A 21,094-nucleotide genomic window follows, 5' to 3' on the forward strand; every position below is an offset into this window, starting at 1 on the left:
TTATCCTTTACAGTTTTACACGCTTTTTTTCTCCCAACTTCGTTGTTGCCTGACTGATGACTCTTGACACTGATTTCTGATCGGTTAGACTGAAAGTATTTCACAACACGTCCAGACTCTCCAATTTCACAGTAAAACATGTATAAATTAGCCTGGGAAAACCCAGACAACTTCCGGCAAATTTAGATTTGCTCTGCAAGTAGTCTGGCAAAGAGCTCAGTCAAGCCCATTTCCATGGCCTCGAAATCGCGGCACCAATCAGAAACGTTGAAGCGGGCTTTACAAGATGACGATCGCTCTGATTGGTTTTAGGTCTAGCCTATCCAATGGCGCCCAGAGGCATTTGAGCGACGTCCACTTCACCACTTGGTGAAGCGCACCAACTTTTAAATGCATTATTATATTCAAATTGCAAACACATGAGGACAGTCTCCATGAAAGATCCACTGGCAGATGAACGTGCAACTACATTTCTCTCCGAAACGGTAGGAAATTAAATTAGATTAAATAGAGGATTTTAACTGTGACAAGATGATTGACAGGGCAGTTTACGTGACAGGATGCACGCATCCGTCCGATAAAGATGACGAAGTAGTATGTCCCAAAGCTTGCCTACTTTTTTGCTACACATTCAAAAGTAAATACATTTTCTTCACAAAAAGAGTACATACTTTTATGGCATAGTAACTTTGGGACACCGTATGGCTTTACACGATGCCGATCGCTCTGATTGGTTTTTAGGAGAAACGCTCAGAGGCATTTGAGCGACGTCCGTTGGTGCCCATACACAAAAGAAATATATTTGAAATATATTTTCAAAATATATTTTTTGAATATATGCAAATATTTGAAATTGGCCCAATAAATATATTTTAGTTAAATATGTTTACATATATGTTCATATATGTTTTAACTTTTGCAAATTGTTTCATTTGAAATATATTTTGAAATTTAAAAAGTTAACATTTTCACAAACAAACAACACATTTTCTATTTATTATTTAGATAGACCACTTCAGCCATGGATGTGGGAATGGGAGAGCAGTGCTCTACCACTTCCACCACCCACATTTTTCCTACTGGTTGGGGATCGAACCGGCAACCCTTCGGTTACAAGCCCAAAGCCGTAACCAGTAGCCCACAGCTGCCCTTTTACTGATTTTATTGGCCTAAAATGACAATTTTATGTGGGGAATAACACACAGAATGCAGAGTTTTTTCCCTATTTTTACAGAATTGAATACAGTTATTTAATAGTGTGTGTATGCAGTGTTAGACACTGAATTCTATCTATTGTTTAAAGGTCCCATGACATGCTACTTTTTGTAGGCTTTAATATAGGCCTTAGTGGTCCCTACTACTGTATCTAAAATCTTTTTCCAAAAATTCAGCCTCGGTGCAGAATTATAGCCACTACAAACCAGTCCCAGAATGAGCTTCCTTCAGACGGGCCGTTTCGGTGTCTGTAGCTTACACGAGAATGCTCGCGGGTGAAAACGTAAAAATATTTTATCAGATGGCCCTTCCGTTTAGACGGCGATGGCGTTTTTGGGGCTTAAAAACACAAAAAAGTGAAACCACCCTCCAGAGTGGAAATCTTAAAAACGCTCCACACTGTTAGACATTTTATCGTATTTTTGCGGTAACTTACTGGCAGCACTATTGCCAGTAAGTTACCGTAAGTTCCCCTTTACAGTAGCTTACCTGTAAATGTGTTTTACGGTATGATGCCCTTACCGCAATTTCATTTTACAGTAAGATGCCCTTACCGCAATTTCATTTTACAGTAAGATGCCCTTACCGCAATTTCATTTTACAGTATGATGCCCTTACTGCAATTTAATTTTACAGTATGATGTCCATACCGCAATTTCATTTTACAGTATTATGCCCATTTTACACTTTTATTATTTATATTTTACATGAATGCTATTTAATTTAATAAATTCCACAAAAAAAGACTTGAGTCCATGTACATCAGCATATTCTTTATTCACTCTCACAATCAATTACATCCATTTTATTTATTTATTGTGATGCAACATTAGGCAAGGCAGTTTTTTATTTATATAGCACGTCATACACTTTGGCAATTAAAAGTGCTTTACACAGTAAGGAATTAAAATAATCACAAAATTAAAAAAAAGGAAAATTAAAGTGCCCCTATTATGGATTTTTGAAAATGACCTTTCATGTAGTGTGTAACAGCTCTAAGGCCTCGTTTACAAGTGAAATGTAACCCAAGTCCGATTTTTTGCTCATGTGTGACACAGATCGGATGTGTTCTATGACAGTGTAAACAGGGGAAAAAAAACACATGCATTCAGATATTTCAAGATCGGTTTCAGGCCTTATTCATATGTGGAAATAAATCGGATATGTGCCAATGAGACTGTCAAGTAAACAGGCTGATCGGATTTTCTGAGGCATTAGGCTACTTCTCCGCAGTTTAATGACAAGAGCAACCCTGATGCGCGTCTGCAAAGGGACGGATGGCCTGTCGAAACGTTGTGTCGTCGTAGGAGAGGAATGTGGACAAACGTTGACACAACATATCAAAGGTTGGCTTGCTCATCCTAAAATTTCGGACCCACTGCTTCTCGTTAAAGCTCGCCACAATATGCGCCTCCTACCAGTCCTGAGATCTCTCTAGCACACAATAAATGAAGCATATGCGCACACTGCAATGATGGCACTTTTCGGCCTCCTCCGCCTCATAATCATGGTGATGTTTGGCGAACTTCGCATATATCGCAGAGCTAGCATCAAGCATATTTCGCATTTGTCCATCTGTGTAAGATAATTTAACCCTTTAAGCATGCGCATTGTTTCAGATAGTATGGCAATTGTAAACACATGAATCGGATATGGGTCACAATTGAAAGAACGTGTAAACCGACGGTCAAAAAAACAAAAAACAAATACTGTATATAGCCAACAAATCAGAATTGGGCATCAAGACCTGCAGTATAAACGAGGCCTAATCGTTTTTCAAATGAGTCATAAGCCATTTAGTTGTGACGTCAAGACGAAACATTAGCATATTGCCGACACCAGGGAAAACTTGAAACCCTTCAAACACTACAGCTGATCCCTGTGGATGCTGGATAGCATCATGTTGAGAAGACACTGTGCTCTACAATGTGACGATAAAGCCAGTTTTATTTTCACTGCCCAAGGATGAGCATGTGAAGAATCAGTGGTTAAAGTTCATCTTTACCATGATACCATAGCAGTATAATCCTAAACTTTTGCTGTGTTCCCTTTATTTCACTGACGACAGCTTCTCAAATCTCGGAGTTCAATGCAGGATTCGCAAACCGCTTGCTCTTGAAAGATGGTGTTCAAAATACTTAGTTTTGAGTTTTATATTGTGTTGGTCTCCTGCTAACTGGCTAACTCACATTATCACTGTCTTATTTAAAGGGGTGGTTCGGGATTTTTGACATCGGACCTCATTTTTAAGTCAGCCTGGTTGTTATTCATCAGTGGAGACATTTTTTTTTTTTTATTATCCAGTCCTTATATTTGGATAGTTAGCCGATGCTAGGCTAGCGCGAGTCAATGGTAGATGTTAGCCAGCCATTAAAACCCGTTTTACCCACTCCACAGTGCACCAAACGCAAATCAATTATAACACTAGACTATCGATGCAAATGTCCGTTGAGAGAATAATGTTAGAAATCAAACTTACCTTTGATTCTTACCTTTGACCAAAATTCTGTCAGTAATTACTCACCCTCATGTTGTTCCAACCCCGTAAGACTTTCGTTCATCTTCGGAACACAAATTAAGATATTTTTGATTAAATCTGAGTGCTGGATCACTCCTCCATAGGCTTCCAAGGGACTGAAACTTGCTGGCCCAGAAAATGTATTAAAGACATTGTTAATATAGTCCAAGTGACTAGAGTGGATCAATCTTAAGTTTATCAAGCGACGACAATACTTTTTGTGCGAAAAAATAAAATAAAAAATAACGACTTTATTCCACTATTCACGTACAACACAGAAGCGCTGCGCAGTTACACTACGTAAACTAACTCGAGGCCCAGAGAAAAGGAAATGAATAGTGGAATGAAGTCGTTATTTTTGTTGTTTTTTGCGCACAAAAAGTATTCTCGTCGCTTGATAAACTTAAGATTGAGCCACTGTAGTCACTTGGACTATATTAACAATGTCTTTAATACATTTTCTGGGCCAGCAAGTTCCAATCCTTTAGAAGCCTATGGAGGAGTGATCCAGCACTCAGATTTAATCAAAAATATCTTAATTTGTGTTCCGAAGATGAACGAAGGTCTTACGGGGCTGGAACAACATGAGGGTGAGTAATTAGGCTGAATCCCAAATTTGCACAATCAGTCCCGCATTTCTCTGATTTCGAGATTGCCCAAAATGTCCAGGATTCTGCTATACTTTCTACAGTCGCCATTCATTATGTGTACATTATTTGACACTGACACGTATGTGCCAGCTTTGCAGGTCATGCATTCAGCTTCAAACGGATCCCGACTGATACGAAAACACAGGAATTTAAGCAATACTAACGCACATAAACCAATCACTTGTTTAGCGTTCAACACCTTGTGCATATAAACATAATGAATAGTGACGGCAGACGTAACATATAACGTTACTGTCCTGTATCACACAGGGACGCTGGAGGAAACCCGGCAGCTGATCCACTTTCGGGATGAAAATGAGTTTTTAAAATCAAAATATGCTGCAAAGCAACTATGGGAGTGAGTAATGCGTTCATGTTGTAGCAATTCATTATTGTATTGGTATTGTAGGCTATTATTGTAATAATTTGTAATTAATTCCTGTTCATGCACCTGTACATTGTTGTTGGTTATGATACAGGACACTGATGAAAGAAATGGGGTTGGAGGGAAGGGTTTCTGGCCAACAGGCATCAAAGAAGTGGGAAAATCTTAAGCAAAGATACAAGGTATGTGATGTTCTGTTAAAGAAAAAAAACATATATCTTCAATCTCAATGCAAGGCAATGAATGCATACTGTATAAGTTATTATTGTATTTTGAGTTCGATTTCGGCTTCCAACAATAATGAAAATAAGATAATCAAGGTAAAACGATTATTCAGATAGTGCCTAAACCAGGGGTGTCCAAACTCAGTCCTGGAGGGCCACTGTCCTGCAGAGTTTAGCTCCAACCCCAATTAAACACACCTGAACCAGATAAACAAGGTCTGATTATCTGGTTCAGGTGTGTTTAATTGGGGTTGGAGCTAAACTCTGCAGGACAGTGGCCCTCCAGGGCTGAGTTTGGACACCCCTGGCCTAAACGGTCTCAAACATTTGAGAAAGCTTGTTTGAAACGTGCAGGTCTTAAAGTGACACCAGCCAACATTAATGCTGCAGTCATTACTGTTAATCAAACAAGAAAAGACGGAGATAAAATCACTCAATACTCTATTTAAATAAAGCCCTAGTTGTAGGCATTATTTAATTTTGTGTGTTGTGTGTCTTTCCAGGAACTAAGAACTCGGGAACAGAAAGGGGGGAAGTGACTGCTGCAACCTGGCAATATTATGAAGATATGCATGAGGTGTTGGGTGCCAGGCCCTCACTCGACCCTCCTGTGGTGGTGGCATCCTTTTATGAGGATCCCACTACAATCCTCATGGTATGTAATGCAGCACATTTTGTGGTCTGGAATTGCAGAATGTTAACATGTTCTTATTGTAATGCTCTTATATATATATATATATATATATATATATATATATATATATATATATATATATATATATATATATATATATATATATATATATATATATATATATACATGTATATATTAGGGCTGGGTAAAAATTGATTCTCACCGTGGAAAGACGTCATTAAAACAGCTTGTAAACAATGTCATGTAACGTCACATTTATCTCAGAAAAAAGATATCCAGTGACCATAAACTTGTTAGTCAGCTAGAAAAATTTAAGAATGTAAAATTTATTAACTCTATAGAGGAACATTTAGCTAAATATATGCACCATATTAAATATTCATTATAATTTTTAATGTTCATCAATATTTAATGCATGTATATATATTCCAATTATAAAAATAAGTGTGCTTTAAAAGTGTTTGTATACAAATCAGTTAATTTATACCTTCAATATTATAGTAGGCTAATAAAGACTAGGCTAGAACTGACTCCCATACCTGATATCCAAAATAATCAATGTCGAATCGAAATCTATCCAAATTGCAAGCCTGTGAATCGAAATCGAATCGTGAAATTTATGTCAATACCCAGCCCTAATATATATATATATATAGATATTTATTACATGGCTTGGTTGAATTCCAATGTAAAATGCGGCCTGTTATTTCTTGATAACAGACCGCTGCGAAGTATAACACACCGTTGCCATGAAAAACAGAGCGTTGCTATGGACGCGTAACAGACTATTTTCTTTAGCAGAAGCAATACAATCGTTTTTAAATCAATAAACTTCTTTTTAAATCAATATTTTGTTTGACCTCTGCCCTCCCGAAAAGCATATCTGCTCCCTAGTTCAGTTTGCCCGGCACATGCATTGCTCCAAGCGAGCGCAGGTTGTTTTCTGCCCATAAAATTTCTAAAATTTGAAGGTCTGCCTTACGGACTATTTAGGAGATTGTTGAGCCCTCATCCCCAGCCAGCACCTCTGCAGCTAGCAGTTCAGAACCCTCTACCTCTGCCATGGCAAGCCCCTCAACTCCCTCACCCCCCCAAAAAAATATATAAAAAAATAACCCCATCCTGGATTTCCTCACTGAGGAATCCAAAAAAGAGCAGAAGCGCCATGAGGAGAGCTAGGCCAAGACAGAGAGGTTCTTGGTCCTCTTTGAAAAGATGGTGGATAAGCTGTAGTTTTTGTGTGTTTTTTTATGCTTACATTATTGGTTCTGTAATATGATATGTTTTTATTTGATGTTTTTTCCTGTTATGTTTACTTTATTGGTGCTGTAATAAAATATATTTGTGTCAATTTTTTTTGCCTGTTATGTTTACTTTATTGGGCAATAAAGACAGATTTTTGTTAACAAAGAAAGTGTTTCTGAACATCAGTGACATTCAAAACAGTGATAACTGAAACAGATATACAAAACACCATGCAGTGTGTATAAAAATATTTATTGCAAACAGACGCAAGTATTACACAGATAAGAACATCTGTATTCATATACAACACCAAAGTGAACAAAAGTATAAAATATATAAATGCATATGACACTGTTGTCATATTCAACAACTGCAGGAAGTGAAAAGCAAGAAACAGCTTCAAACAGATACAGATTTAGAAAGAACAATATTTTTTTAACCGTAACAGTTTTATCATTTTACAATAATGTTTTGGTAAGCACAGTTTTTGACACAAAAGGATTTGCAAATGTTTTAAGCTCTGTAATTTAGGGTGAATTTCATAAGAAATGTAAAAGTAAAAAAAAACAAAAAAAAAACTTGGGAATGAACACTAATGTTCAGGCTTGCACATTGCCTGAAACTAGGACAGCCAGTCTGTTTCGTGTGTCATTCCCAGAGGTTTCGTTGTTTGCCATGGGTTCACGGTGTCTCTTAAGATGTCTTCATCTGGAACCAGTGTGCCACCATTGTCCATACACACATTGTGCAAAAAGGCACATGAAGCAATGACCTGGGGTGCAAACGTGGGCTTCACCTCCAAAGCTCTGAAAAGTGTTGACCTCCACCTGGTCTTCATCATGCCGAACGCCCTTTCTATTATGCTGCGCCCTCTTGACTGAAAGTAGTTAAATCGTTGCTGTACTTTTCCATGCACTGGCTCCTTGAATGGGGTGATGAGGCAAATTGGTGTTTCCAAACAAGGATACCCACCATCACCCAGAGGGATGTAGCCTGTTGGTGGATACCGTCTTGAGGTATAAAAACTGCTGTTCTTCATTATACGCGTGTCATGGACAGATCCCGGGTACCCCACATAAATGTCCAGAAACCTGCCATTTGAGTCACAGATTGCCTGCATGTTGAGTAAAAGCCTTTATAATTCAGATAGTCTAATGACGCTGTGGTGGCTTTATCCGTATGTGGCTGCCATCGATTGCTCCAACCACATTGTGGAATGCAGGGGTTCCTGAAATGCTGACGAATCCCTGACCAACTGCAGGCAGGTCCACTGTTAGAGGGAAGCAGATTGCTCTCCTCAGATTGTCCCATATATTCTGGGCCATTCTGTGGATGATGCGGTGAACTGTAGCCTTTGGAACATTAAAGACACTGGACACCACCCGATAGGAGAGTCCATGTGCCAGCCAGTAGGTATATATGAGCACCTCAAGCTCATTACCCCAGCCATGGTCCTGCTCCCTTTGCAAAAGCCTTTGTAAGCTTTGCATCGCTGTTCTGCTGAGGCGGAAATCCTGCCTCAGCTCAGTTTCAACATCAAACCACATGTGCAGTATAGGCATGTTGGGGTTTATGGCACAGTATCTAGTTGCAGTACCAGTCTGGAAAATAAAACCATTTCACACCATTAATGAGCTTGGGGTAATGAGCTTGAGGCACCCACTTTTCAACAGGCCCCGAAAAAAAACCTTTTAATATATTAAAATTTTGTCAAGTATTATAAAAAATCCGCAAATAAGCTCATAATTTGTGCTAAAATAGTCTAAATGTTTAGTTTTAAAAACAATTTTAAAAAGCTGGTTATGTCTATTTTGATGTTTCTGCGCAAGTTCAGCAGACAGAGGTTCGGGTTTTGTTCCGATCAGATCATGTGAGTGGAGAGAGCATTTCTGAATATTCTCGCTCAACCCAGAATGGCCTCTGCCTGGTTCAAAAAAATGTGTAGCCTATAAGGGCTGCCTCCGACAAAAAAACATTTTCTAGTTGACTATAGTTGTTAATTTAAGCCATTAGTGGACAAATCGCCCCTTTATATTAATTGAATTACTTAAATAGGCTATATAATGAGCGTTTACGTAATATAGCCGCACTCAAGCGCATGTTAACGCATATAAAGCTTGCCACAAAGAACCGGTAAAAGTAGGCTATATGAACCGGTCAGTAAGATTTTTTAAGAAATTAGGAAAAGTAATAGGCAAGGATGCATTAAATTGATCAAAAGTGACAGTATAGACATTTATAACGTTACAAAAGCTTTCTATTTCAGAAAACTCTGAAACTTTATTCAGCAAAGAATTATAAAAAAAAAACAAAAAAAAAACAGTTGATAATAATCAGAAATGTTTATTGAGCAGTAAATCAGCGTATTATTCCCTCAGGTAGGTTGCATGTTTTCTTCCGTGGGTGGATGTTGGAATCAATAATCACGTTGTTTGCATTCACCAAACTGATTTGCCGAAATCAAAATGCTGACATTGACATTGAAAGTCCCGCTCGGAGCGGTAAAGTTAACGTTAAATCAAACAATGATTTGTCCCTAAATAATGATATATTATTATTGATAGGATGATAACAGGTGTCATGATCATTCTCAAGTTTCGTGATCAGCACTGCTGCTGTATCAGTCAGTGGTTAGATCAGCTTTCCAGTCAAAAAAATAGGACAAGGGAAATATAAATTATGCATTATTAATTATGACAAATAAATTATGCCCAAAATACGGGACATTTGGCAACCCTTCTGGCACTGCACTAGTTCCTAACCTCCTCCATCCCTCAGTTCTCTGTGGTTTAATGAGCTGGTCACTGGTTAAATGTCTGATACAGAGCTTCTTGCAACTGGAAGTAGAAAAACGGTCTCGGCGTGTGTTCATGAGCCAGCGTTTTCTCGGTCGACAAAAACGTAAAGTTCAGTTGAACTTTGAAGAAGCTGTATATAGTGGGACACAACAGCAATCATATGTTTTCTTCTGCTGTCTCTGAAATTTAAAAACTCTTTGTTTTGCACACATTATTAATCGGCTCGTCTGGCTCCAGAAAACAAAGACGGTCAAATTCCTGTAGCCGGAAATAAGGGAGTTGTACTATTTCAAAACAGAAGAACACATCATCTAGATGCCAGGTTTGCGGTTTGCCCTTTTCAACTTTTGCTGTGGGTTGATCGTTGATGAAGTGTTTTGTGAGTGATAGATTATTACAAATATTCTCAGCCCTCTTTAGTCAAAAATGCACATCTGTGGGAAGAAATTGTCAAGCTTCTTCAAAGTTTATCATGACATTTGTTACCCTCATTCAAAAACCACTGCTCGTCACTGTGGTAAAAACAAACTGGTGTAGAAGTTCCTGTTTATTTATTGTAGCCTACTTATATGACTCGTGACACTTTTTTCTTTTCATTTCTCTCTTCCTGTGTGTGTGATGAACTGTCACGTTTCGTTGGGTATATGGATTAATACAATTGTGTAAGTACAATGCACAACAGTGACTGTAAAACATTTTAGCTATGTTGAGTTTTGATATTTGTATATGGTCGTTGGACTGGTTTTAGTCTATTTCTGATTGACCTTTGGGCTGGTTCTTCTTACACAGACATGGGAACCCTGCACAGCATCATTTTTATTTTCACATTTGTTCGTCTGTGATTCTGTGAGTAGTTTTTTACAGTTTCACGCTGAAACCCAGAGATCAGGAATGGCCTCGATCACAGTTCTCCTCCTGATTTCAGCTTTATCTTCCTCTCAGAGTGGTAAGGACTCCGTTTGTTTCCATATTCTTACATGCACGTGTCTGTAGACTGTAAAGATTATTTATTTACAAGGTTCAAAATTATAGGCAAGGCAAGTTTATTTATATAGCACATTTCATACACAATGGCAATTCAAAGTGCTTTACATAGAAGAAATTAAAATAATAAAAAATTAAAACAGTTTAAAAAAATAAAAACAAATAAAATACAGTACAGTACAAACAGTCGGACGAACAGTGGCACAGTGCTCATTCAGTAAATGCACAGCTAAACAGATGTGTTTTGAGTCTGGATTTGAATATGACTACAGTAGGAGCACATCTGATCTCTTCTGGAAGCTGTTCCAGCATAATAGCTAAAAGCGAACTCGCCATGCTTAGAGTGAACCCTTGGTATTTCTAGCTGATATGATCCTAATGATCTGAGTGATCTGTTGGGCTTATATTCAGTGAGCATATCTGCAATGTATTGAGGTCCTAGGCCATTGAATGATTCATATACCAGTAATAATACTTTAAAATCAATCCTAAATCTAACTGGGAGCCAGTGTAAAGACCTGAGGACTGGTGTGATGTGTTCATATTTTCTGGTTCTGCTCAGAATCCTGGCGGCAGCGTTCTGTATGAGCTGACACTGTCTTATGGTCTTTTTGGGAAGGCCAGTGAGGAGTCCATTACAATAATCCACCCTGCTGGTGATGAAAGCATGAACAAGTTTCTCTAAGTCTTGTCTGGAAACAAAGCATCTAATTCTTGCAATATTTTTCAGATGATAGTATGCTGATTTAGTTATTGCTTTGACATGACTACTGAAACTAAGGTCTGACTCTAGTGTCACACCAAGATTCCTGACTTGATGTTTAGTTGTTTGACCCCTAGAGTGAAGGTATGCGTTCACCTTGAGAACTTCATCTTTGTTTCCAAATGCAATGACTTCAGTTTTGTCTTTGTTTAATTGAAGAAAGTTTTGACACATCCAACTGTTTACTTCATCAATGCATTGGCACAGGGAGTCAATGGGGCTGTAATTGTTAGGCGATAGGGCTAAGTAGAGCTGTGTGTCGTCTGCATAGCTGTGGTAAGAGATTTGGTTCTTTCTCATTATTTGGCTCATTGGAAGCATGTACAGGTTGAACAGGAGTGGCGCAAGAATTGAGCCTTGAGGGACTCCGCATGTCATGGATGTCCACTCAGACTTATGATCTCCTATAGACCTTATGCACCAGAGAAACAAGGGCGCCGCCATCTTTGGAATATTGTCTTTGAACTTCCACTTCTAGAAGATCTGCTTCTAAACTGTTTAAAACACTTTTGAAAAATGATGTGGGAAGTGTGTCAAGAGCGCAGGTTGATGTTTTAAGGTGCTGTACGGTTTCTTCCAAAATTTTGCCATCAATTTCTTTGAAATCAGACATAGTAACTACTTTCTCAGGTGGTCTGATCTGTCTGACCCCAGGGCAACTCAAGGATGTGCTGATCACCTTTCTGATATTATTGATTTTCTCAGAGAAGAAAGAAGCAAACTCACTGCACTTGTTGTCTGAGAGCATTTCACTGGGAATCTGGTTTGGCGGGTTTGTCAGTCTCTCTACAGTAGCAAAAAGAGTGCGTGTGTTGTTTAAATTGCTGTTTATAATATTTGAGAAGAAAGTCTGTCTAGCTTTGCCTAGTTCCATATTGAAAGCATGAAGGCTGTCTTTGTAGATGTTATAATGGACTACAAGTTTTGTCTTCCGCCACATGCGCTCTGCTTTTCTGCATTGTCTTTTCATATTTTGCGCTGCTGTTGAGTTTCTCCAAGGTGCTTTTTGTCTGCCAGAGTGCTGAGAGAATGCTGAGAAGTTCGTTTGACTGGTGTGATCACTCCGTACCTGTTACCAGGTGTTGTGCCTATTTGACTCCCTGCCCAATTATTACCTCTTGTTGAAACCACTACCTGATAACAAAAAGAGAATAGTGAGTTTAGGATCAGTTGGGAAAGTGCATGATATTCGAGGGTAGTCTATCCTGGAAGCATGATTGCTCTGTGAGCTTATTATATGTTCACTGCAGTAACACTGCAATAAAGTTGAATAGTTTAATAAGTCAATATTAGCTAATGCGTTACAGTATTTATTCATCTTTGTTTCTGTAAGTAAAAATATAACTATTTATAATATGCTAAGTAATGTTAACAGATGCAACTTTTGATTCTAATAATGTATTAGCAATGTTTAAATTAACATTAACTACAATTAATAAATTCTTCATAAGTATTTTTTATTTCATTTTTTTTAGTAACATTTTTAATGAGTAGTATAATCCACAGAGAAAGTAAACATTGTAAACATTCAGGAAGTTCAGAACTAACTACACAACAGACAGAGACCGCATGAACTACAAACTAAACAGAACAAGAAATTAAACATTTTTTAGACTTGATTGTGATACTAGTTAAATAATATTAACAAATGAAACCTCATTTTAAAGTGTTACTGATTTAGGTTAAACTTTGGACATGTGCCTGCAACAAATGATGCATGACATTTTTCTTCTTTGAACAAGCTTGTTTTTTCTCATTATTTCAGAAATGCACTCTCTATACTACACATACAGCGCCGTATCTAAACCTCTGATGTCTGGAGACATTTATGAATTCTACAACTCAGTCGAACTCGATGACATACAGATGAGTTTGTGTAACAGTGTGAATAAAGCAGATTTCATGACTCGATTGTGTGAGGAATCTGAGAGACTCTTTAATGAAAGTGATGATCTGCATTATAAACAACAGTGGCTTCAGATCAACATTAAAACACTGATGGACAAGAGGAATGAGAACAGCACACGGGACACGGGTAATTATGTTTATGTTTAGAGTAAACTTATGCCAAGTAATGCGAGCAAATTTAATTTCTATTGAAAATTAACATACACGAGATCAAACAATTTACTAATGCTGATATGAACGTCAAAATTGGCTGTACGCGCAATATATTGATTTTATATCATTTTTGCAATTAACTAGCATGTACAATATACATATATTTTAGAACATGATAAGTGTGTTATGAGAGAGTATATTTTCTGCCAATTTGGCATGCAAATACATTTCACAGTTAAATCTTCTACTTGTAATATTTATATAATAATAAAAAAAAGATAACCATTGTATCTTCTGTTCTTAATCTTCTGTGTTTCTCTAGATCTTCATGTTCTTCAGTGGAGGCACGGCTGTGCAGTTGAACGTCACTCTAATGGTTCAGTAATGTTTCTTCAAGGCTCTGATGAATACGCCTATGATGGCCAGACCTTGACCTTTGACCTCTCAATGCACTGGAAGCCTTTAGTCCTCGACCACGACATCATCTGGGACAGAGAGTCAGTTTCCAGCCTGGAGAGGAAATGTGTGGAAACATTAACCAGATTCACTGAACTTCAGCGAGAGGGAAAGATCATCATGGGATGTGAGTTTCCATCAGAATCTCTAGGGTTGATATTTGAATGCATTCTTTCATGCAGGTTTATTATTTTTATTGTCTGTCCTGCAGCTCGTCCTCGTGTTCACACTCTTGTAAAAGCGTCTGGATCTTCAGTCACGTCTCTGCTGGTGTGTTTGGCCACAGGCTTCTACCCTAAACATGTGCAGATGGAGATCAGACACGATCAGACGCCGGTCCCTGATGATCAGCTGAACTCAGAGGGAATCAGACCGAACGCTGACGGATCCTTTCAGCTGAAGAAGAGCCTGGAGATCCTGCCGTCTGAAAGATCCCAGTATCAGTGTGTGGTGAAGCACCAGACTCTGACTGAACCGCTCATCATCCACTGCGGTAACAGGATCAGTCATCAGAGTTTATCTAGCTTTCACAAGATCACTTCATTATTACTGTTACGTTTGCTTCATTAGAACTGAACTAAATCTTTTTGTTTTTCTGTGTCAGGAGTGAATGTCCTGCTGCCGGTGCTCACTGGATTTATAGTGGCTTTAGTTGTTCTTGTCATCATTCTTCTAGTTTTTTATCTGCTGAGAAAATGTGTTAAACGTCGAAGTGAGTATTATTCCTGTAAGACCTTTATATAGGATGAATAGAAGCGCAGAATGACTGTTAATATTTATCATTTCAGAATTTCACCAGAAACATCAGAATGAAGGCCTGCAATTACCAGAACCACCAAAATTACCAGAATCACCACAATCACTACTATCACCACCACCATCAGGTGAGTCTGACTCTTCTACAAGTCGAAACACTATAATATATTCATACATTCTGCAACACTCTCATGTAATCAGTCTTGTTGTGAATCAGAGAACAGAACTGTGTCATTAAACATTCCTCTCTGTATCTTTTAGACAATGGTGGTTATCGAGGATCAACATGTGAGTCCATGTACAGTATATAGAATTCGTATATTTTAGGAAACTGTTTGTCAGGTTGATAAATTCAGGTATTTCTCTGTTGTTTTTAAAAAAAAACAAAAACAATTAGTCTTTCTAAACAATTATAGAATTCAGTCATACAGTAGAATAGTGTTCCAATAATAAATATATGTTGCACAAGCTGTTTATGAGTCAAGATGCGTATCTGGCATTAAATCTTTACATCTCATTCTGATGATGACAAACTGAAGTGAAATGAAGAGACTGACTGTGTTAATATTTATGAACACTGTATTATTTACATTAATTTGTTTTGAAATAATAATTCATTCTCTACTGTACTTTCATCCAGAGTGTTGACATGTTTCTCTCTCTCTCTCTCTCTCTCTCTCTCTCTCTCTCTCTCTCTCTCTCTCTCAGTTTATGCGCTAATACGTGAGTTCACATTCACTAATATTTACTTTCTTTAATTGTTCAATTTATTCAGCATAAAAATCAACATATCATTAAGAAGCAAACTACATCAGAATGACCCGTTCACATACAACATCATTTTATTAAATCATTCTTCGTACAAAAGTAAATCTTCTGAAATCTTTACACAGATCTCTCTGATCATAAACTGAAGTGACATGAGATGATATGAGGAAACTGACTGTGTTAATATTCGTTATTTTAGCTATAAATGGATCCTTGCTAACATGGGAAATGGAAGCAGAACTGTTTGAGGAAATAAGTGAGTCTGAATTGTTGAAAAGCTCCTGTCACTGTACAGCTGATGACTAAATGCATGAACATGTTTAATAACCATCATTTTATTCATTCTGAACTTCATCAGGACCAGAAAGATGTGCAGCTGCTTTAAACACTGATTCAGAAAAAGAAAACCCCACAGATCCCAGTGTGGAGGAGGTTCACTGTAGGTCCTGAACACACACACACACATACACACACACACACACACACACACACACACACACACACACACACACACACACACACACACACACACACACACACACACACACACACACACACTGTTTCATTAATGGTTCCTCTCGTTCTCTTTCAGCTGAGGAGGTTCACAGTAGGTCCTGAACACACACACACACACACACACACACACACACACACACACACACACACACACACACACACTCTCTCTGTCTCTCTCTCTCTCTCTCTCTCTCTCTCTCTCACACACACAGACACACTGTTTCATTAATGGTTCCTCTCGTTCTCTTTCAGCTGAGGAGGTTCACAGTAGGTCCTGAACACACACACAAACACACACACACACACACACACACACACACTGTTTCATTAATGGCTCCTCTCGTTCTCTTTCAGCTGAGGAGGATCACAGTAGGTCCTGAACACACACACACACACACACACACACACACACACACACACACACACACACACACACTGTTTCATTAATGGCTCCTCTCATTCTCTTTCAGCTGAGGAGGTTCACAGTAGGTCCTGAACACACACACACACACACACACACACACACACACACACACACACACACACACACACACACACACACACACACACACACACACACTGTTTCATTAATGGCTCCTCTCGTTCTCTTTCAGCTGAGGAGGTTCACAGTAGGTCCTGAACACACACACACACACACACACACACACACACACACACACACACACACACACACTGTTTCATTAATGGTTCCTCTCGTTCTCTTTCAGCTGAGGAGGTTCACAGTAGGTCCTGAACACACACACACACACACACACACACACACACACACACACACACACACACTCTCTCTGTCTCTCTCTCTCTCTCTCTCTCTCTCTCTCACACACACAGACACACTGTTTCATTAATGGTTCCTCTCGTTCTCTTTCAGCTGAGGAGGTTCACAGTAGGTCCTGAACACACACACACACACACACACACACACACACACTGTTTCATTAATGGTTCCTCTCGTTCTCTTTCAGCTGAGGAGGTTCACAGTAGGTCCTGAACACACACACACACACACACACACACACACACACACACACACACACACACACACACACACACACACACACACACACACACACACACACACACACACACTCTCTCTGTCTCTCTCTCTCTCTCTCTCTCTCTCTCTCTCTCACACACACAGACACACTGTTTCATTAATGGTTCCTCTCGTTCTCTTTCAGCTGAGGAGGTTCACAGTAGGTCCTGAACACACACACAAACACACACACACACACACACACACACACACACATACACACACACACACACACACACACACTGTTTCATTAATGGCTCCTCTCGTTCTCTTTCAGCTGAGGAGGATCACAGTAGGTCCTGAACACACACACACACACAGACACACTGTTTCATTAATGGCTCCTCTCGTTCTCTTTCAGCTGAGGAGGTTCATGACACTCAAAGTCTGTGTGAAACTGAAGCGACTCCAGCAGCAGCTCGAGGTCAGAACATCTGAATTCATCTCTTATCTGACGCTGATTCTTCATCTCACTCACTCAACGTGTCCTTCATGACTTTTATAGGTGCGATGGGCTCCAAGAACTTCTCACTGCCTAACTTCGGTGAGTTGAGACGTTCTTGTGTGTTTTAGTTTTAGTCTGTCAGAAACACAGATGTGAAACTATAGATGTGGTTTTCCAGCCATGGAGAGAGAAGACACCGATCAGAACACCATTACCCAGAATGCCCTGCTGTTACCACTGCCAAGTAATGTTAATAATCTCTCCTTCAAATCACATTTCATGAAACATACTGTAACTACTCAAATGGTTGCCATATCTGTGCTGATTATGAAGATATTATAATGCTGTTATTCTGTGTTTCAGGACGCTGCAGATCCAAGGACATTTCACTCCCAATCCTCAGTAATGTTTCAGTTCATTTCAACTAAAGATAAACAACATATTCATCCATTTACACTTGAAATGTTTGCTATTTAATTTTGGTGTTTTTGAACCAGAAACACACAAGTTCTCCGGTTTTAAATGGCCGTCAGTTCAAATGAAATGTTGTGTTGTTTTCTTCAGCTCAAGACAGAAAGGACAGCGATGACTCCGGTTAGAAGATCGAGGATGTTCAGGTTGTTTTGAAGAATCAGATCTAGAGCTTTACTTCCATCATCAAAGCCTAAAGAACATGGAGATCTGAACATCACAGTCATTTATACATGTTCAATTATAAACCCGTGGCCATTAATATGCAGACTGATCTCATGAAATGGCGTATGTATGACACGCCAATTCGTATTTCCATTTTTGGCGTGCTATCAACACGCATAATCGCTTTTCAGCGTGTTTATCAACGCCGTTGACTTAACGTTACATTACTGTCTATATAAATATATATGACTTACCCCAACCCCGTCCCTAAACCTACCCGTCACTGGGGTTAATACCATTTATGAGTCTTCCCCTACCATCCTAGTGAAAAAATATCGCTCCCCAGATGTAGATTTACATTTTGCTTCGTTTCGCTCGGACATTTAACGGCGTAGACATACACGCGGAAGATGATGGCGTGGACATACACGCGGATAGCTCAAAATGCGTATAGATAACACGCCACTTGACTTGAAAGTGGCGTGTATGTTTACGCAAAGTCATGATGTCATGTTGCAATATGAGGTTTATCACAGCGTTTACAAGAGCATCAGGAGGTCAAACATCAGATCAGCCGTGTGGATATTTGAGCACATCCTCAATCAACCAGCAAAATGACGTTACATTTATTTACATGATTATTGTTTTACTTGCATAAAAATCCCAGTGAACTCCATCTACCTCTGGAGGAGTGTTATAAACGGATGACAGTCATTGTCCATATTTGTATTAGAAATGTGTTAATTAACAAAGGACCTTTTGAAATCAATGATTTTATGAACTGGTGCATAAAACCATCGATTTCAAAGGGTCATTTGTGTTTCGAATGGGTTGGTTTATGTTCAAAATAGATGCATTGCAAAGTTTATAAATGATATTACGCACCAAAACTGAGTTCTGTTCCTTTCTCATTTTCTTCATCTTCTAAATATCTCTAAAATCAAGTTGTGTTCTTAAAAAAAAAAAAAATATATATATATATATATATAATCTGCAAATACTCATCCTTAAAAATCTGTGCTCATGTGATCGGTGTCCAGTCAATGACAACTTTAACGTTTACAGTATCATCCTTCACAGGAGACTGAAATGTTGTAATACATTTTTTTTTCAGCATCTGCAAACCTACTTATCCCTGCACATTAGTGTAAAACCTCAGAAACGTGGACATTTTAAATGTTGAGCATGATTTTATCGTTTAAATTATGCCATTCCCCATTTCGTTTCAAGGATTTAATGTGAAACTGGCAACAGAACTAATCGTCTTAGGAATTTCACCCCTTTTACAGCAAAAACAAATATTCTAATAAAGAATTGAGATTAAAACATTAAATTCAAGCTGACCTTTCACATCCCTCTTTCTTCCATGCATGGTGAAAATGACAAACTCTTGAAATGTTCAAGAAAATGAGGAGAATGAAGAAAACTCATAAAACCAGTAGTTCAAAGAAGTTTATTCTCTTATGAAGGCACATATTGATTCTGTATTGAGTTCTGATTGTAACCAGGAGAGGGCAGCATATCTGAGCGTTCTGAACCTGAACTAACAAAAATATCTTCCAAGATCGTTCTGCTAACGTTCCCACTAAGTAACGAAAATGTTATTTCTGAATGTTCTCTAAACGTCCAGTTTAAATTTTTTTTTTTTTTTTTTTGGTAATTCAAAAGCTAAGAGAACATTTCATTTTGCAAACCTGATGGGAATTTTGTTTTAAATGTTCTCTGACCGTTCTGAAACTAGTAGGCTAATATTTAAAAATGTTAGACGAACATCCAACTAAACCGTTTACATTTCAGGAAAAAAGTTCCATTAAGGATAGGCTATTTGTGCTAGTGTTTTGAGAATATTATTAAAGACCTTTTGAACCAATTGTTAACATTAGGAAGAACGTTTGTTCGTAACTTTGAGAGAACGGTAGGTTAAACCTCCATGAAATTAAAGGTTTGTGGCTTTTAGTCCATGTCTGTAGTTTTGGGGTCTTTTATATGCTGCAGCTAGGCTACTGTAGGCTACTAGAAAAAGTTAAGGTTCTCTTCTTGTTGACGTTTGAAGTATTGTCAAACAAAATGGAGGCTAGCTCGACCCTCCTCCTCCTCATCACGTCCGCTCCCCCTCCCCAGGTTTGTTGTGTTTCGTGGTCCAGGCTGGGCCAGTTTGTTTTGCTGTTTGTGTAGCCTGGGCTGTCTACAGAGACCGCGTTTTTTTACAGTGTGTTCAGGGGACAGGCAGCTAGTAAATAGTGAGGAGATGTTTGCTGTATGTGACAACAAATGTTTCTGCCTAAAAAAAGCGTGACATCGCTTAGAATATGGAGCTAGAATTGTGTCTTTATTACATACGAGAAAATAAAAGATCTGAGAGAAAAAAAAAAAAAGTTTGAGGGAAAAGGTTATCACACTGATAGCAAAAAAACATTTCATGAGAGAAAAAATAATATTTGAGAGAAAAAGTTTTCATACCAATAGCAAAAAATAATAATATTTGAGACTAAAAAAAGTTCTGAAACTCAGAACCTCTGACACGCTTGGTGAAAGTTCTACCACTGGACCATTAAGGTATACGTTATTCAAATAGGCGAATCTATTCATGAATGAATGTGTATTATATTGTGTATTATATGCTCAACTAAGGCAGAGGGGGCATCTATGCCGGTGAACCGAACAATGGTGTAATGATTCAGTTCGACTCCCAAGACGATGCTCACCCGACTGGCCAATAGGAACGTGGCCCCGCCCATGACACAATTTTCACAGCGAAAGCAAAATCCTGACAGGAGAGCAAGAAATTGCATCGAGAGCAAAGAAAAGAAAAGTTTTGAGAGAACATGTTTTTACACTGATAGCAAAAAATACATATTTGAGACTTTTTTCAAAGTATTTTGAGAGGGATTTTTTTTCTCAGAAATAATTAAAAAAAATTCAAATTTATATTTTTTTATGTTCTAGAAAATACTTTCTCTCA

The 21,094-nt window shown here is 38.4% G+C and overlaps 1 protein-coding gene across 5 annotated transcripts; it reads left to right on the forward strand.

Annotated features, from left to right (window-relative positions):
- The first annotated feature begins 10,262 nt into the window (after positions 1-10,262).
- On the forward strand, positions 10,263-19,081 carry LOC311299931 (H-2 class I histocompatibility antigen, Q10 alpha chain-like). 5 transcript variants are annotated; one of them, XM_084423890.1, is made up of 16 exons: positions 10,263-10,352; positions 10,545-10,636; positions 13,203-13,472; positions 13,821-14,081; positions 14,166-14,447; positions 14,559-14,666; positions 14,743-14,838; positions 14,972-14,998; positions 15,419-15,433; positions 15,678-15,734; positions 15,837-15,917; positions 17,413-17,475; positions 17,557-17,595; positions 17,675-17,740; positions 17,860-17,898; positions 18,061-19,081. In XM_084423890.1, exons 1-16 carry the CDS (start codon positions 10,309-10,311, stop codon positions 18,093-18,095), a joined length of 1,575 nt encoding a protein of 524 aa, XP_084280016.1. In that variant the 5' UTR covers positions 10,263-10,308; the 3' UTR covers positions 18,096-19,081. The 5 variants fall into 5 exon arrangements, 4 of the variants coding, with proteins under 4 accessions (XP_084280016.1, XP_084280019.1, XP_084280017.1 ...); XM_084423891.1 differs by having other exon boundaries at positions 10,290-10,352; positions 10,555-10,636; XM_084423892.1 differs by lacking the exons at positions 10,263-10,352; positions 10,545-10,636 and adding an exon at positions 12,084-12,516.
- The last annotated feature ends 2,013 nt before the right edge of the window (positions 19,082-21,094 follow it).

Source organism: Rutilus rutilus (genome assembly GCF_951802725.1).
Source record: "Rutilus rutilus genome assembly, chromosome: 11".
Lineage (NCBI taxonomy): Eukaryota > Metazoa > Chordata > Actinopteri > Cypriniformes > Leuciscidae > Rutilus > Rutilus rutilus.

Coding starts and splice junctions, on each gene's coding strand:
- LOC311299931 (XM_084423890.1), top strand. CDS start 10,309: ATGAACTGTCACGTTTCGTTGGGTATATGGATTAATACAATTGT. Junction 14,448..14,558: donor ACCGCTCATCATCCACTGCG/GTAACAGGATCA, acceptor TTTCTGTGTCAG/GAGTGAATGTCCTGCTGCCG. Junction 17,596..17,674: donor CTTCTCACTGCCTAACTTCG/GTGAGTTGAGAC, acceptor GTGGTTTTCCAG/CCATGGAGAGAGAAGACACC.